Source organism: Takifugu rubripes, chromosome 10, assembly GCF_901000725.2.
Source record: "Takifugu rubripes chromosome 10, fTakRub1.2, whole genome shotgun sequence".
In the NCBI taxonomy this organism is placed as follows: domain Eukaryota; kingdom Metazoa; phylum Chordata; class Actinopteri; order Tetraodontiformes; family Tetraodontidae; genus Takifugu; species Takifugu rubripes.
The window spans coordinates 3,714,388-3,732,702 of NC_042294.1; the positions used below are offsets into that span (position 1 = coordinate 3,714,388).

The window sequence follows — 18,315 nt, forward strand, 5'->3', positions numbered from 1 at the left end:
TAAAACTATAACCATAAAATTATACTTTTAAACATTTATTGTTCGAAATATTTATTTAAAAATTTTATTTTAAACACTTAGTAACCCGAAAAGTGTAAAACCTCCTAAACTTCAAGTGAAGACATGAAAAGCACAGGTAGGTAGCTTAGCTTCTGTAACAGAGCTCAATAAAAACTCAATTTCCCATGATCCCTATGGGTAGTGTGTGACGTCAGACTTGCGCGTCTGAACCATGGTCATAACCTCTCTGACGTTTAGAAAGACAAAGACATGTTTTTACTACGCATTATGGTCTCGTTGATAGTTTAGGTGCGGGCTGTTCTATTTAGCTTGTGTGATAAATCACACAGAAATTTGCAGAAGGCAATTCGAGAGAGGTTTAGTTAGCTAATGCTAGCAGGGGGTCGTGTTAAAGATAGCATTTTAGAGTTTTGGGCAACGGACAGATATTATAAACATGGCTTACACGCAACTGATAAAAACCCTGCAGAGGAATCTACAGCAGCTCTACGGACAGTACTCCAGGCAGAAATGTTTCTATCTACACACGAGGAACGTGTCCACAGTGTCAAAGTTTACCTTCTGCAGATACATGGATGTTGTTTCCCCTTGTAGTCCTGTGTCCAGTCCCACTGTAAAAATGCCTGCTTGTCACAGTTTTTCTCTCTACTTAACTGCCAGAAACAAAAGCAGCCCTGAAAACAAAGATAAGTCAGTTTCAAGGTATCAAAGTGGGACTCTAAAGACTTCAACTGCACAGAAAGGTAAGACGCAGAGCCCAGTGAGTCACAATAAAATCAAATAATTAGTGAGAACCCAGTTTGCATTATAGACTCGCCTTATTAGATTTTAACGAAGTCTACGCTTGTCTTTCAGTTAAAGATGCTGGCAGAGACTTCACCTACTTGATTGTAGTTCTCATTGGGCTTGGAGTGACAGGTGAGGACAAGTAGTGTGCTCAATCACTAAAGTCCAAACTAAAATAAATGCTCTTTGTTAACGGGCTGTTTGTGTTTTAGGAGGTTTGCTCTATGTCGTGTTTCAGGAGTTGTTTTCTTCCTCAAGTCCGAATAAAATTTATGGCAAGGCCTTTAAAAAAGTCCAGTTAGACCCAGAGGTGAGGTCACATCTCCCTAACAGTAAGAAATAGAGGCAATTACTGCATGTTAATTGTGATGATAGTTATTTTGAGCAGTTTCTGTCAAAAGTAAAATAAGAGTCATTTGATTGAAAATCCAGGTGATTGGTGCATTTGGGGAGCCAATCAAGTGTTACGGGACGACCACCCGTAGAGGAAGAAGGCAGCATGTGAGGTGGGAATTTTAACTTCTCTTCATCTCCCAGTTCAGAGTCGGGTTATTATTGTTTTTGATAAAGCGCTTTAATGGTTGGTGTATGTGTTGTGTGTATATTTTAACTTTAGGCATATGGAGTACATGAAGCATGGACTGAAGCATATGCAGCTGGAGTTTTATATTGAAGGCTCTGAGCCAGGCCTCAAAGGAACCGTGCATGTGGACTCAAAGGAGGTTGTGTTCTTCATATTCTTGAAGCAATATTTGAATGTTTTACACACATTGTTGAGCCACAAGGCCAAATCTCTACACACACTAAATTATTATGGTATACAGCTTTAACTTCACTTTGGTTCTTTTTAGAATCCTGAAACGGGACAGTATGAATTTAATTTTATCATTGTGGACATCGACACCTACCCAAGGCGGACCATCATTGTGGAAGACAATCGACATGAGAGATAATTGGGGCCCCGTGTGTTATTTTTGTAGAACAAATGGCTGTGATTAAATCCAAAGCTTCAATGATAATATCCTGACATGTTTTGCCAACCAGATTCTTGTTGAAAATATACTGTAGATTCAGCTTCAGGAATGTTTGAAATGATCTTTGAAAACTCTTCAGCGTGAATAGAATTTCTTTTTTTGTGTGCATATCAGTGTAACAAAAAATATCATTTTCACTTTCACTTTTTCTGAAATTTGGGTTTAAACCATAAATTAAACTATCAAAGTTTGTAGTCAGTGTAATTTACTTTTACCAAACATAAATGTTCTGATCCTTAAAGTGAATGTGTGGAGTTTAAATGAAAAAATTTAGTAGATATAGATAGATAAACTATGTGTATTTTTCCTTGTTTATGCTTTAAAATTGAACAAATACATCTGGTTCAACATTTCGTTGCAATAAAAATATTGACCACGAGATGACAGCAATTCTCTGCTGTCATCTCGTGGTCAATATTTTTATTGCAACGAAATGACAGCAATTCTCTGCTGTCATCTCGTGGTCAATATTTTTATTGCAACGAAATGTTGAACCAGATGTATTTGTTCCGTAAGACGACCTAACATACGTTTTAGAATTAGTTATTTTATTTATTTTATTTTATATCCACACACAAATAGTGTCGGTGAATTTAACCTCAGCATTTGACCTAACCTTTATACAGACCAGTAGTGAACAGAGAATCCGGGATCCGTGGGCAGCTTTGCACTTTGCAATGCATTTTTCTTCGCCCAGGGAGCAATGGAGATTTTGGTCAGTGACATACCACGGTCAATATTTATCTGTCTGTAACGAGGTTTCCATTGATTCCATTCCATCAAAAATTAAATCAATTTCATGTAAGGGAATTTTTAAAAATCCTATTTTTCCCCCCTGAAATTTGTCCTAATATACTAAAAACCTATTTAATTCACTATATGCTATCATCACTGACAATCGGAATTAAGTATTTTAGTGGCCGATAATTATCAATCATAAAGAAAATAAACTAAAAACGGACTCAAGTGGGTCTCGCTTTTTTAATCAAAGCAGCAAAAAATGTATCTTCGCGGTTGATGGTCTCTTTTGGACCTAATACCGGTGTTCGATCCACAAACCTCGGGATCCACTGAGTTTAATCAGAATTTGGGAGTTCTCGGAAAACATGTAAACGCAACTCTCCGTGGAACCCCGCCCACTGGCAAAGCAGAGGCAAGTCCGCGAGCTTAGCGAGGAAGTCAACCTAGCTAGTTCTACCGATGTTGACACAACCAGCACATCGCCTTTATTTGCTACATTAATCTTTAGATAGTCTCGTAGACAGGGTGAATCTAGTCTAAAACTCCAAATACGACCTATTTCCCTGGCTCTTTGGTGAGCGCTGAGGTTAAATAGTGTAAGTTCTCGTTTTGGCCCGTCTAACACCTAGCTAGTTTAGCATTAGCCTCAGCTGGTTCCTGGAACTCAAATCGTATCAGACCCTTGCAGGAAACGAGATATGGCTAATCTGTCCAGCTAAATCAAAAGGCCGAGCCGTCGCGAAAACGTAAGTTCTCTTAATTGTGGTTAAATATGTAATAAGTACTGTTGCACAGCCTTCAGCGAACAGCAGCGTTTTTGCTCAAACCAACATCTGTTTTAAGTTATTCCTTTACCACCTAACTTAAGGAAATTGTTCGCTTCTCTGAGCCATCAGGAACGTAAGTCACTGATGGTGTGGAAGTTGATTTAATTCAGTGGTGTGGCCTTAAGGTGCTTCTTTGGAGGAGCAATTATTCTTATCTGATTTCAGTTGCGACATTTGCCAGAGACCAGTATTTTGTGCCTCAACTATGAGAACATCCAGTCAGTGATCTGACAATAATGGAGCTGTACTGGTACATGTGAGTAGATCTTCTGCCCTTATACACTCACACTCATGCGGTGGTGTTTTAGCCATCATGTCGGACTAATCTCCCCCTATTGTTTCTCCCTTTCAGAGTGGTTATAATATTTATCATCATCAAGATCTTCTTCTACGTGTGCTGGTACCGGTCCCGACAGAGGCAGCTGGCGGCATACCTGAGCAATCCACGCAATGCTCAAATAGTGATTGTTGGTGGGAGGGCCTACCTTCATCAGATGTGTGAGAGACAGAGCGTAAGTCTACTGCTGGGAGCCTGCGTGAGATCCCACTCACTCTCTGTTTTTGGTTCTGGGTGCTTTGAGAAGAGAACCAGCGGCACTGATCACCAGAAAGAGCATCTTTTGTGCTCTTCAGTTGATTTTCGGCCACTAAAGTGTCTGTTTTGCGCCTTAAAGCCAGCCGGCTAGTGTACTGCCTTCAGAGGATGAACGGTGTGTAACAGCGCAGTCATCCCATCTCCTGTCCTTAATATGAAGACTAATTCCCCTAGTAATGATGATTAGTTCTCATTCATAACTGCAGATTTCTTAACTCCCTTTCTTTGGCCTTTCTTGCTGTTTCATTTAACATTTCTCCTGGATCAGAAATGTCATTAAACTGATTTTGAAGCACTAAAACCTTTTTAAGAACTCAGACTTTCTTGCCAGAAAGAGTTGCTCAACTTTTCTAGATTCTCTATCCGACAACCAGTTTTCACTGTTTAAAAGGAAGTTGTGATTTCTCTTTGTCTTAAACGTCTTTGATATGTTTGCCTGACCAGAGTCGTCCTGTGGTACATTCAGGTGATTTGGACTGACCCTTGTCTATCGGAGGTCCCACAGCAGATATATGAGAGTTAAAACCAAAGAGCTACTCATAAACAGGATCCTGTGGAGCCATAGACCACAGTGGTCTCCATCAATCTGAAATAGAAGAACTTTGGAACCACCTGGACACTTCGGGGCTGATGAAACTGAGCAGTGGTTTCAGTTCTTCTTCGTCAGTGCATTCCAGCAGCTCTATGTGCATAAAAATAGATGTGACACAGAAGTGGCAGATGTTTTGAGACCTGGCAGTCATGGCAGGCTGTAGGAGGGCTCACGTGGGGTGGCGTGGCGGGTCATACGGGGTCACCGGGGGGGTTAAACCTTGTGCTTAAACACTTGTGCTTTCCAGACCGTCAAGGTTTTGCTATTGTAAAATTTCCAGAACCAGAGATTTTCTGTGAAAATCAAACAAACCTCTTGCTTTCTGCTGAGGTGCACGGCTGGTTAGTCCTGGTTTTCTCTCTGTTTGTCCTAATTTTAGATCTTTTTTACATGCGAATCACCATTTATTAAATTAGCCTTTGTCTCTGGAAAAGTGCCAACTCTTCTCATATCAAGCTCCTATCTCACCTTCTTTTCTTAAATGCTGAACTAGCCTCGATGTTTATGCTGCCATCGGAGCTGCAGATATTTTAGCATCACCAAATGGGAAGTAGATGCACTCTGACATTGGGCTTTTTTTCCCCCTAGCTGTCCATGTCATCTATCCCGCTTGCTTGGTTGTTTTTATTCCCTCCTCCTGCCGTCGCTGCTGTATAATGTTTAGATTTTAATGGAATGTGTGGTAGCAGTGTGGTCCCTGTTAAACCACTGGAGCCACTGCTGATGTCCTGAGTGGACTTAAGAGAAAAGCAGCCTAGACAGACTGGTGCTGTCTCACTCCAGCAAATATGCACCAGTCTAAGAAGCAACTCCCAAACATCCCATCACCAGCAGCAACATTTGTGATTGTGAAAGAAGTAAAATGCACTCAGTATGCTAATGCTAATAAACTATGGCAGAGAACATTATGGTCATGCTAGTTTCGCTAACATAGCTGTGTATTCAGCGAATAAAATATATGATCCAGTGCATAATGTAATTATTTAGTTGATTTAGGAAGCTAAAGGAACTGGTTATAGTGGGACAGAAGGTTAACGGACTGGTTTTAGTGGGACAGAAGGTTGCGTGTGCGATTGTGTTAAATGATTTGTTTCTCTACCCTCTGAAGCAAACGTCAGTCTGGCCTAACTGGTACGGCGTCCAGGATGACCTGTCTGTAGAAGAGCCTGCCCCCACCCTGCCACCAGCGTCATCTTTCTCCCACCTGGACATGCCACCGCCGCCGTATGAGGCCGTCTCAGGAGGTAACCATTTGAACTGACCATGTTCATTTTACAGAAGGTGAAACCAGTTGTGTTGCTGTCATCACAGCCAATGTGACTTCACCTTCACATAACTGCAGCTTTCTGCCTGTCTGAGAGGTGAAGCGGCCAGCTGCTGCCACCACAGCGAGCTGCAGCCCTGTCATTTAGTCTGAAACAGATGTGGTAAGTGGGTGGAGCTGGGAACATTCCAGGACTTGTTCACCCCCACACCTGCTTTCCGCTGTTGTAACAGACAAGTCTGCTTTTGTCTGTTGAGGAAATGCGTTTTTGACCGTTCGTTGTTTTAAACGATCATTTTAAGACCTCGGTAGGACAGAGTGACGTCTTTGCCCTTGATTCTGTCTTCCAGAGGAGGATCTGAAGCCTCCTCCCTACAGCGAGTGCGCTCGGGGACAGGAGGCTGCCGCTCCGCGTCCTGCCCCGCACGCTCCTCTCATCTCTCAGGAGGGAGACTCGGTCGGTGCTGTGGAAGCCCCTCCTCCTTACACGCCCGCTGCCCCCTGCGACGAGTCCCGACCGACCTAAGCTGCCCTGACACCTGTTTGCCTTTTCCCCATGCACTGCCTTCTGACATTCGACCTCAAGAGATTCTCGCCAGCCTGACTCTCATCACCTGAGAGGATGTCTTTGTGTGTGGTGTGTGTGTGTGTGTGTGTGTGTGTGTGTGTGTGTGTGTGTGTGTGTGTGTGTGTGTGTGTGTGTGTGTGTGTGTGTGTGTGTGTGTGTGTGTGTGCGTGCGTGCTTGTTAATGTTTAGTCTTTTTTTACTCCACGTTTCTTTGTTTAAGCTCGCCAGACGACTTGGGCGAGCCTGCGTGCCTCAGTTGGGACCACAGAAGCCGCCTCTCAGCAGGGGGCAGGGTCAAAGATTAGCCCTTCTGGAAACCATCCTTCCCACCATCCCTCCTTTCCCTGCAATCCATTTAGCCTCAAAGCATTATGGTATGGAGTTTGACAGTGAAATGTAAACTGGCACCAGTGATCCAGTAACTCATTGGTGTGAGCAGGAAGTTGTAGAAACCACATGACATTTCAGCTTTCCTCATGTTATCGCTCATTCATGCCTTTCTGGGTGGTCTGTTAAGGATGGTTTCATAATAAATGCTTTCATTTGGAAGTTCTGGTGTTATTGCCATGCCTACAGATTTTCTGATTTTATGCGGCACATTAATTTGAAGCCCATTAGGTCTGCTGGAGAAAGCAGGAGGTGATAAAATGAGCCAGTATTGTTAATTATCAGCTCTCCTATTGGGAATTGTCTCTGCTTCGTGGGAGCTTCCTAAGATGAGAGACAAAAGGTTCCAGCAGATGGAGACCAAGAAAAGTCCCTTTGACGACTGAAGATGGCGCATTCTTTGGCATTGTGTTCAGCCTCAGTAACTTTCAGCTGTCACAAAGGTCGTCACAGCTTTCTGCTCCTGTCGTGTCTGACAGTTTTCCGCTGTCACTTCCATTTTAGCAGCAGTGTCGTGAACTCGGAGGCGTTCTTGACACTGCAGCGAAGTTATAAATGGCCGACTAATGTATGAAACGGCGACGGTTTGGTTTGACGCCCCCTGAAGGCATCACCGCAGTCTGGCAGCCGTGACGTCACTGCTGTCAGATCTGCACCAGTTCGTGAGCTGAGGAGTGAAAACAAATGGATTCAACTTTATAACCATCTTGGCAAAAAAAAATGTCTACATGCACCTGATTTGCAGCAGCTTCTGTATTAGGGTTTCATAGCGAGATATCCTGCTCAAGCGCACAATACACTAACAGACTCAGTTGCTTTAAGTAAACCGTCATGTTTTTCTAAAGTAATATTGGAGTGAAACGTAAAAAAAAAAAAAAAAAAAAGATAGATTGTGTGGGGAAAAGTTACAATGTACGCATCAGAGCGTGCTAACAAAAATAGCAACAACGCCTGAAAGCGAATATTACTCTTGCTCAGCTGGTACTGTAATAATGTATCTTAGTGTGGAGTTAAGAAGACGGTTTGTGTTAGACTTGAGATCTAGTGACCAAAAATGATTACAATCAACGTAGAATTCTACTATGAGCGATGTAACGACATGTCGCCACCAGAGGGCAGCATTGTAGCGATAATGAACTGCCTCCGCTCTGTCATTACTTAAATGCTTATTACATAGATCGTCGACAGACAATGAGATTTGTCCTGATGTAAATAAAGTGAAATCAATATACAAATAATCTCGGTGGTACAGACGAGCAGCCCTCTAGAGGCACTAATAGCAGAGAGCAGACACTCAAGGACAATCATTTTTCATAGCCAGGCCTGTGAAATGTAGCATCAGTAAGATGCATACAAATAAGCTGAGCTCTAGCAATTCACATCGTGGCATAATTATAGGCTGGTCTTTTTTTGCAGATGCAAGCCACAAAAAAAAAAACCCGAACCATGGGATTGCTGTATTCTCATGCATATGCACATAATTTATCTTTTAGGACTGTAAATGTTTTTTGCATTTTAAACACATTCTCCCCAACAAACACTTAATCTAAATAGTTAAATCCATAATAATACTATTGTACACACCTTTAAAATCCTGAGTTAGGCTACTAGTTCCTGAGTAATTGATGCTTTTGAGGGGAAGACTCACACTCAGGAAAGAGGCTAGATCCTGAATAATTATAAGAGACAATTATAATTATAAGAGTGTTAGTAACTGGTCCAAGACTCTCCTCAAGAAGGAAGAACTCCCTGCTGTCCCCTTCACCTTTGGGCCCTTCCACACATGTCTCCCAGCATTCTACAGGCTATGAGGGTGGTCTCAAGCTCAGGCTCATTCTAGATAATGACACTCATGGCTGACTTGACTTTATTTTCCACTGTTACAATCTTTATCCTGTTATAAAATCATATTAAAATGACAAGTGTGCATAAGGAATGCTAATGAGTTGTGCTGGTCCTGCTGACAGATTTCTTCTTTCACTCTGACTGCCATCATCTTCAGATCTAATGTCTTCTTTTAATCTACAGTTTTCCTTTGTTTTTGCGGTCAAATATCCACTTTGAGCTGTTGATGCATGTGAACGTGACATATTTGGATCATAATAATAATAATACCAACAACCTTTACACACCAATTGAACCTTTGACCTTTTCCATGTAGCCAGGCTTTAGCAGTATCTCTACTGCTATTATGAAATTAATCAGAACTACAAAAGTACACCAGTACTCTTTCTCCAGTTCCAGCCATGAACTACAGAAGGTTTTGCATCAGTGTAGCAGAATTAATAATGTAAAAACAAACCCAAAGGAAAAGGAAGTGGTGTCCTTCAATTCTCCTGCTTGTCAAATATTAGTTCTTCCTGTCCTGTCCTTTCTCTTGGGACTATCACCAGGGATGAAATCTCGAGTGGAGCGACATCATCAGCCGCTGGAGCTACTGCTGCTCCCTCTGGTGGAATGAGCCAGGGCATCTGGAAGCCGGCAAGAAAGCACGAAGCTAGTTTTGCAGGATGCAGCCAACGTATCAATCTGCTTCCTTTGAAGAATTCATGACAACCTACTGGACGTGATCATTATTAATTTACCCAAGGACGGACTCTCGAATGATTTCCCTGCTTGTTGCGGCCTGTTCGAGTGGCGCCATGTGTTGTCCCGTGATTTGCATTTTTAATCCCAGAAAATGTCTCCGGATGGTAAAAGGTGCGTTTGTGACTTATATCCACCGTCTGAGTGATGGAAATGAGAAACGTTCCTGGTCTGTGATGCAACATGCACATATATCTCAGCTCTGTCAAAAGCCGGCGTGTGCGTAAACTGGGAAAGAGCGGCGGCGGCTCTGCGCCTCTTATCAGTGTCGGATCTGCCCTCCGGCAGGTTTTGGTGGGATGTGGATGCTGAGTGATATTTCAAAGTTGGGGAAGTGCGTAAAATTCATTAGGAAGAGGTGAAAGATGGAGTCAGTCAGTACCAGAGACCTATTGATGACCTGTGTTGCCCAGCGGAGATCAGACTAGTCTGGAACCTGGGAACCGACCTCCGATCTCAACTTTTTGCCCAGCAGGCCGCAAGTTGCCGGAATGTCGCCTCCAGTCTGGCAACAGAGGAACTGAGGGAGCTGTTGTTGTCGTTTATTGGCTCAACCAAACTTTACATTTTAATTGAATCCCGATATTTGAGCCATGCGCTCACGCTGGTTAACTGGAGCCCCTCCAGAGAGACACATACATGCTGGACACGTGGCTCTACTGAAGATGACACATGGCCGAGCCATTCAAAATCCTGTGCCGAGGAGCCATACTCTGAGTGTGTGTGTGTGTGTGTGGGGGGGGGGGGGGTAACAAATTGGCTTGTGCCAACATTTGCAGTACCAGTGCTTCCAGCAGAATACCTGGAAGGGAGGTGGTGGTGGTGTGGGGAAGAGAGGGGCTCAACCTTGATGTCACTCGTGTTGTGTGTTCCGACTATCTTGCGGGGCCGAACTCACCAACTCTGCAAACGTATCAATCAGTTTCCCGCTATGAGCAGGAATGTAGGTCGGGTTAAATTTGTGCGTCCACAGCAGTGTGTTCGTGTGCGCATGTGTGTGTGTGTGTCTGTTTTGTTCTGTGGTCCTGCTGTCAGATCCGCTCTGTTCTTTCACACTAATTAGTAGAACATGTGTCAGTTCGATACTCCGATGCCTGAGAAATAGTCTGAGACCCGAGATGAAAAGACTTAAGCTGCTGTTGTTGTGTGGTTAGACCTGGACATCTGCGTAGAATATTGTGTTATACAGCACTGGTGAGTGTTCCTGTGTGTGTGTGTGTGTGTGTGTGTGTGTGTGTGTGCGTGTGTGTGTGTGTGTGCATGTGTGTGTGTGTGCGTGTGTGCGTGTGTTCTTGTAGAGCAGCGGTGTCAAACTCAAATACCCAGTGGGCCAAAATTCAAAACTGGAACAAAGTCACGGGCCAACATTGATATTTATTGAAAAAAAACGTCCTCCAGCTACAACACGGAACCTTTTGATATGGACCCAAACCAGTTTTAATCAACAACTGAAAATGGAACAAACAAAGCTTAACACAATACAATATATAATTTATTATTGCACACATGAAAAATCAAAATTTAAATTAAAAAAACACATCACTGGCATTCATTGTTTCTCTTTTAAATTTCAACAGCAATCTTTTGCTATTGTAAGTTGATGTAATGTAAATCTAATGCCTTTTCATCTCTTCTACTTTCTGGCACCTTTGAGTCATTTCCAGGTGTTTGTGCTTGTCTTAGTGTTGCGTTTTATTGTGTCATCTGTTGTTGTTCTCCTTGTAATGAACATTGGCTCCACATACAAGACAGACAGGTCCGTCTTTTACATATCTAAACAGATATTCTGCCTCCTACCTGTTTAGAAAGGTCCTATTTTCTGCCTTTCTTTTTACCATTTTTCAGAGAGGTAGTGCGGTGCCAGAATTAGCATTAGCATATAAGGTCGCTATGACTACTTCCTCTTTCTTGGTGGTTGGCAAGCCACAAATTGGTGCATTACCACCACCAACTGATGTGGAGTGTGGATTTTCACACCAAAACACCAGCAGAGAATTCCATTTGTAGGGGATGTATTTGTAGTATTAGCACATGCACTTTAAGCGATAATACCAGCAGGCCAGCTCTAATAGTCAATTGGTATGGCTTCACGGGCCAAATATAATTACATTGCGGGCCCATGGGCCAGAGTTTGACACCTATTTTGATTGAGTACCAAACTACACATTATACTAGCAAAGTGTGGACATTATGACTGGTGTCCACAATTTCAAAGGACTGTTTGAGTTTGAATGTTGATTGAGGTTAGAATTGGATTTAGGTTAGGGTAGGGGGTTATTTAGGATGGGTAGGGTAGCGAGGTATTTAGGATGGTTAGGGTAGCAGGGTATTTAGGATGGTTAGGGTTGGGGAACATGGTAATGTATTATCTTTTCAAAGACCCTACAAAGATATAAATACGTGTGTGTGTATGTGTGTGTTTGTTTTGGGAGATCCTACTTTTGTACAGGCAGTAATGGGGTATTTTTAAAATGAACAGCCAACTCTGACAGAGGAGGCAAAGTTCCAGCTCAAGCAGTGTTCAGAGTGGAACTGCAGCTATTGTTACATTTGAAAAAAAAAAAAAAAAAGGATTTCGGGGGAAAAAAGTTTCATGCAAATTACAAGAAAAGATTTGATTGTTTTGCACATCTGAAAAGTTAAATGAGGGCCTTGCTGCAGCACCCCCGCCCCCTTTCCCCATCTCATCTCCACCACTGTCCCTCTCTTCCATTTGTGGTTAGTCCCACAAGGTCGGAAAGTCATGGTGCCGCAGATAAGAGGTAATTACCTGACAATGACACACTGCACAGAATGAAATTAAAAGTTGGACTCTGATATAAAAATGAGCTTGTGTGGTTCTAAAACAGAAACAGATGCATTCCTTCCCCCAGTGAAGCCGCTCACTGGGAGGCCACGACTGTTGTGGACGCTGAGCATTTGCTTCAACGGCGGCGACCTCCTGGCATCTGATCCACATTGACGAGACAAGACTGCGGGAGGAACCAGTGCACCACCACCCAGGAGTCCCTGATCCCTCAATTCTTCCTCACTCTTCTTCCACACACAAGCTGCCAGTCTGGGCTTCATCTCCCTGAGTAAATGCAGCAAGAGCTCATCCTCTGCGTATACCTTTTGATCAACTTTTTATCTGGCCGAGCAAATCTGGGGCTTTATCGGATCTGTACCCCCTCACCACCAACACCAATGAGAAACAATGTGCTCGATTCCATTACACTGCAAATCCAATCTCATGCTTCACGCTCTGCAGAAGAGTAGCAGAAAGAGGGGGTGAATGAGATGGCACCAGGGCCGTGTTGACACAAATCCCACAATCCCCCAACATGGGCAGCAGCCACCAGGGGTCACTGGGATAGAAGTGAGGGATTCTGAGCAATTAGCCAGTCAATCAGTGGGTCAATTAGGCCCCATTTAGCTAACAATGCACGTGGTTTTGGAGGGAAGAGTCTGAGGTCGGACTTTCTGTTCATGAATTCCATGGCATGTTTAAATGAAGAGGTCACGCTTGGGAAATCACAAAGCTTCCAGCACCCCATTAAGGAATAATCGCAATTTTGCTGTTTGAAACGTCTTGCATGCGTAATTTCTCCAACGTTAACACCACAGTAGCAAACTTACATTTCTGAACACAATGGAGACACACCTCTCTAATCCATACACCAACCCCCACACCCCCCACCTGCTGCTGCTGAAGCTCCCAGACATCTGATGAACATCTAAATGAATAATAGATCAAAAGCAGAAATAAAACTTTAATTCATTAAATCTGGTGCAAATGTGTGATCTGTCTGACAGCGGGGCTCCATCAGCTGGGAAATACATCACAAAAAGTCCCCGAAATTGGACTGTTGGTCCTTTCACCAGCTGCTGGGTCCCCTTCACACCTCCCAGAGCCCCTAACTCCTCTGCCAACTTCTTCCCCCTCCCCCCTGCTGACACCCTACATAGATTCCAACATGTCACCCATCCCCCCGACGGGAGTATCCTTCACTTCTAGCCAGGTGAGGAGAGAGCTGGAGAGGCTCAACCAGAGAAAGGCTGCCGGACCGGACGGCATCAGCCCACGGGTGCTGAAGAACTGCTCCAGGCAGCTGTGTGGAATACTGCAGGACCTGTTCAACCAGAGCCTTCATCTTCAGAGGATCCCAGTGCTTTGGAAGACATCCTGCCTGGTCCCGGTGCCGAAGAAGACCCATCCTGTGGCACCGAGTGATTACAGGCCAATAGCACTGACCTCCCACATTATGAAGGTCATGGAGCGGCTGGTGCTGACACACCTCAGACCTCTGGTGAGCCCCTTTCAAGACCCTCTGCAGTTTGCCTATCAGCCCAAGGTGGGGGTTGATGACGCAGTGATATAATCGCTACAGAGGGCTTACTCCTCCTTGGACAGACTAAACACCACAGTGCGGGTCATGTTCTTTGACTTCTCTTCTGCCTTCAACACCATCCAACCAAGACTGCTGAGGGCTAAGTTGGAGAAGATGCAGATGGATGCTCCCCTTGTTTCTTGGATCGAGGACTACCTGACAGGTCGACCACAGTTTGTGAGACTGCGGAGCTGTGTGTCCGACCCCCTGATGAGCAACACAGGGGCTCCCCAAGGAACTGTGCTGTCCCCCTTTCTGTTCACCACCTACACAGCTGACTTCCAGAGAACCTTCTGCCGCTCAACGCGACCAAGACGAAGGAGATGGTGGTGGATTTCAGTAAAAGCAAGTCCCCACCCTCCCCAGTCTGCATTAGTGGGAAAGATATGGAAATAGTCCCATTTTATAAGTTCCTGGGTGTTCAGCTGGACAATAAACTGGAGTGGTCCATAAACACCGATGCTGTCTACAAGAAGGCCATGAGCAGACTCTATTTTCTCAGGAGACTCAGGTTCTTCAGTGTTTGCAGCAGGATGCTCCACATGTTCTATCAGTCTGTCATGGCTAGCACCATCTTCTTTGCTGTAGTGTGCAGGGGTGCAGGCATTAAAGCAAAGGATTAAAAATGCAGGGTCTGTTGTTGGCTGTAAACTTGCAAACTTGGACGAGGTGGTGAGGGACAGGATGATGTTGAAATTGCGGACAATCATGGACAATCCCTCCATAACACAGTGGACAAACTGAGAAGCAGCTTCAGCAACAGACTCCTGCAGCCTTGCTGCTCTAAGAAACGGTACAGGAAGTCATTCCTGCCGTCCGCCATCAGACTCTATAATTCATCCAAACCCAGTCAATAACAATAATTGTCTAATGTTTATGTTGTAATTTTATTTCTGTTATATTCTATATTTATGTATATATGCTTATAATGCTTATAATATATATATGCTTATAATATACTGTATGCTGTATATATGCTTATAACATTCTAATCTTATTTGTATTTATTTATTTTATTTCTATACATTGTAAATACAAAACCTAGACTACAGTTACATTAATCCACGTTAGGCTGCTACTACAATTCAATTTCCCTACGGGGATGAGTAAAGTACATCTTGAATCTTGAATCTTACATGGGCATCCAGGCAGGCGCTAATCGCGCTGCTGCTGCTGCTAGCATGAATGCTTGAGTGCTTTCCAGCCCACAAATAAAAGAATCTTAACTGTTCTTGTCTTACTGGGTGATCAGAAATAGTTGAAAACAACCCACGTTAGCATCATTTTTGTAGCTTTCCATAGGAACAGAATTAATAAAAGACTTGATTTGTTAAGAAAAAAAATTCATGTCCAATGTCTTTAGCTTTAGTAATGAGCACCCAGCTGATGCTTTTAAAGCATTAGAGCCCTGTATAGACTCTTTCATTCCCCTTTGAAATCTTCCTTTTGGGGACATTTTTCTATCTACATGTGGAAAAATGTTCCAACAGTTGCTTTCATCATGTCCAAAAACGCACCTCAAAGATGACAAATTGACTCTAGTGGGTGGTAATAAGATCTGAAAAAAGGCGACGTTCAAAGCTGGAAAAAAACAGGTTTCCCAGAGTGGCTTCAATTCCTTCCAAACAATCAGGTGCCTCCATCTTAGCAACAGTAATGGCTCCATCCGTGTGATCATTCTGGACAGACTCATACTTGGACAGTTAAGTCTTCTTTGATGATAAAAAAATAACACCCACCCCCCCCTCCTTCTCCTTCGCTTTGCCCGATCCAACTTTGAATTCAAAACCTCCTCGGCTGGAGAGCCGATAATTGAAACTAATAAACTTGTCTAAAGCACGACACAAACAATTACCCACGCTCCCCCACGCCGTGTGTGTGTGCACGTGTGCAAATATGATGGATGTCTGCAAAAGCAGAGTAGCCTTTTTTCCTTAATAACTTCCTGTTCTTGTTCATGACTAGCATCTCCATACTTGAAAACAATAATAAACCATTTTATCAGTTAATGAAAGTGTGTGTTGTTGCCATGTAGTTGTAAACATGTTTTTTAATCCCTTTAATGAGCCTCTTTGAGAAATTCTACTCAAAAAAAACTTCCAAGACAGCAGCTTTTCTTTCAAATCTGATTTCTTTAGTTGGTGTGCAATGAGAGGTTTTTGGTTGCCTTTGAGGCCCCGAGGAGCATCAGTCAATTAAAGATGGGGAAAATCTGAAAACAGGAACGTAGCATGGCGAGGAGGCCAATGCTGATTGGCCTCATGCACCTGCGTCAAAGTTCATGCAAATATATATTCTGCTGAGTCAGAGGTGGAGCTACACAGAAAGTCACGCACACCTCTGTGTATGTGTGTGTGTGGGTGGGTGGGTGTGAGTGTGGGTGTGGGTGTGTGTGTAGTCAGCTACCCACTGCTGAAGATGCATTCAGGGAACACTTGACCGTCTCGCACAAATGCTGAAGAAAACAAATCGATTTTGGAGAAATGAAAGACTTCTTCCTGTTTGCTGTGGGTGAAGGTTGATGAACAAATATCGGTCCAGTCTCAAACTACTGGGAGAACTGGAACACAGATGACTTGTTCAGTTTAATCTGGGATGGAAAAACTCCACCAGGCATGATTTGAAAAGAGCAAAATGTGCCTCAGACAGTGGGCTTATTTTCTCCAGCGAATTACACGCAGACTGCAAAAAAGTAGCCAAACCCAGAGGTGAGAGTGAAGATAGAAGACTCTCCCAGCTCTAAGAGTCCATATACATGAGATTTGGCCCATTATTCCATTCATAATCACATGTTAACCTCATTAAACCTTAAATACACAATTAGCTACGGATACATTTTACCCATTAAATTCTCATTCGGCAGAGTCACCAGTGATCAAAATAACATTTAATAATAACCTTAATAATCAGTGTAACAGCGTTTAAAAGTTAGGATAAGAAAGGAATCAGCAGGATTACAAAACTAAGAGGGCAATGTTGAAAAGAAGACACCTGTCCACTCACCTTTAGTCATCAACCTTGACGTGGAGGCAACCAGAAAGACCCAACCAGTGGACCTGATTCGTATGTGAGGTCAGAAACCCATGTGGGGTCAGAGCACTTCTTTAAAAGTAATAAGTAACATGCAGCCTGTGGCAAAATAATTGTCCTGTGTGTGGTTAACCTCTCCCACTAATTAATCCACAGCAATTCCCAAAGTGACCTGTGACCAGCAGTGATTACTCCAAGACTGCATGGGAAGATGTCCAACGTGCGCTGTTGTGCTAATGCATTAGAACAAATTCGTCTTGAAGACGAGTTGTTCCCATACGTTCATTGATTACCTCGAAACTCAATGGTCAATACACAAATGCCAAAATTTTGTCCCACCCCTAGATGCTCGGTGTCTTCAGGGGTGAATAGAGTGGTGGGCTGGGCTCGGACGGCCTGGGTGCTGGGCTTCCATGTGGTAAGGACCAGTCAAAAGGCTGGCTGCCTTTTTGATGGTTAAATTTGAGCCACACACAGACAGCGGAGCATTTTCCACTACAAGTTAAGACCCTTCTTTGAACTGCCTTCAAATTTCCTCCTCCTTAACTCAGGAAAAAGTGAGGTCATGGTGTTTGGTCCTGAACCTCTCAGGGATAGATTAGATCACATGATCACTCTAGATGGTATCTCATTAACATCTAGTTTCTCTGTGAGGAATCTAGGAGTAACTTTTGATCAAAATCTCTCCTTCAACTCACACATTAAATTAGTCTGTAGAAGTGCCTTTTTTCACCTGAGGAACATCACAAAGATTAGGAAACTACTGTGTAGATTCTCAATCATCCAGGTCATTGTATCCAAGGTAGTTTTCTCTGTCAACTGGACTGGGTTTCTTCTCTTGAAGACGTTTCGCGTTCTATCCAGAAGGCTTCTTCAGTTCTGAAATCGCTGGGGAGAGAGCTTGAAAATATAAAGCCCCTGAGGACCATTTGCATGCTAATGATCTGGGTGGTCACCTGAGAGTCGTTAGCAGGGTCGTTGGTCGGGTCGTTCACCTAGTTTCTGTTGAGGTACTCCCCTTTGTCTGCTGGATCACATGGTGGTGAGTCACTGGGTCTCCTGGAATGGTGTGAATGTTTGTTTTGCTGTTGGAAGGAGTGGAGGACTGCATTGTATGTGGGTGATAGGAAGTGCCTCAGGCCACCACCTCTGTTTAAGGAAGGTTTTTCCAATTTGACATGGATAGCTTCCTTGACCCCCCTTTCAAACCAGTGGTCTTCTCTGGCCAGTATCCTTACTTGGCTGTCCTCGAAGGAGTGCCCACTCTCCTTTAAGAGTAAGTGGACTGCTGAATCTTGACCCGAAGAGGTGGCGCGTCTGTGTTGTGCCATTCTTCTGTGGAGAGGTTGTTTGGTTTCCCCAATGTACAGTTCCTTGCATTTCTCCTGGAACTGTATAGCATAAACAACATTACTTTGTTTGGGTCTTGGTGTCTTGTCCTTTGGGTGTACTAACCTCTGTCTGAGAGTGTTGCTGGGTTTGAAATGAACCGGTATGTCGTGTTTCTGGAGGAT

At 43.6% G+C, this 18,315-nt stretch overlaps 1 protein-coding gene across 1 annotated transcript; it reads left to right on the forward strand.

The window, feature by feature from the left end:
• The first annotated feature begins 218 nt into the window (after window positions 1-218).
• On the forward strand, window positions 219-2,081 carry timm21 (translocase of inner mitochondrial membrane 21). The gene is made up of 6 exons (XM_011607813.2): window positions 219-764; window positions 877-939; window positions 1,020-1,117; window positions 1,240-1,313; window positions 1,424-1,529; window positions 1,659-2,081. Exons 1-6 carry the CDS (start codon window positions 458-460, stop codon window positions 1,758-1,760), a joined length of 750 nt encoding a protein of 249 aa, XP_011606115.1. The 5' UTR covers window positions 219-457; the 3' UTR covers window positions 1,761-2,081.
• Window positions 2,082-18,315: the final 16,234 nt, after the last annotated feature.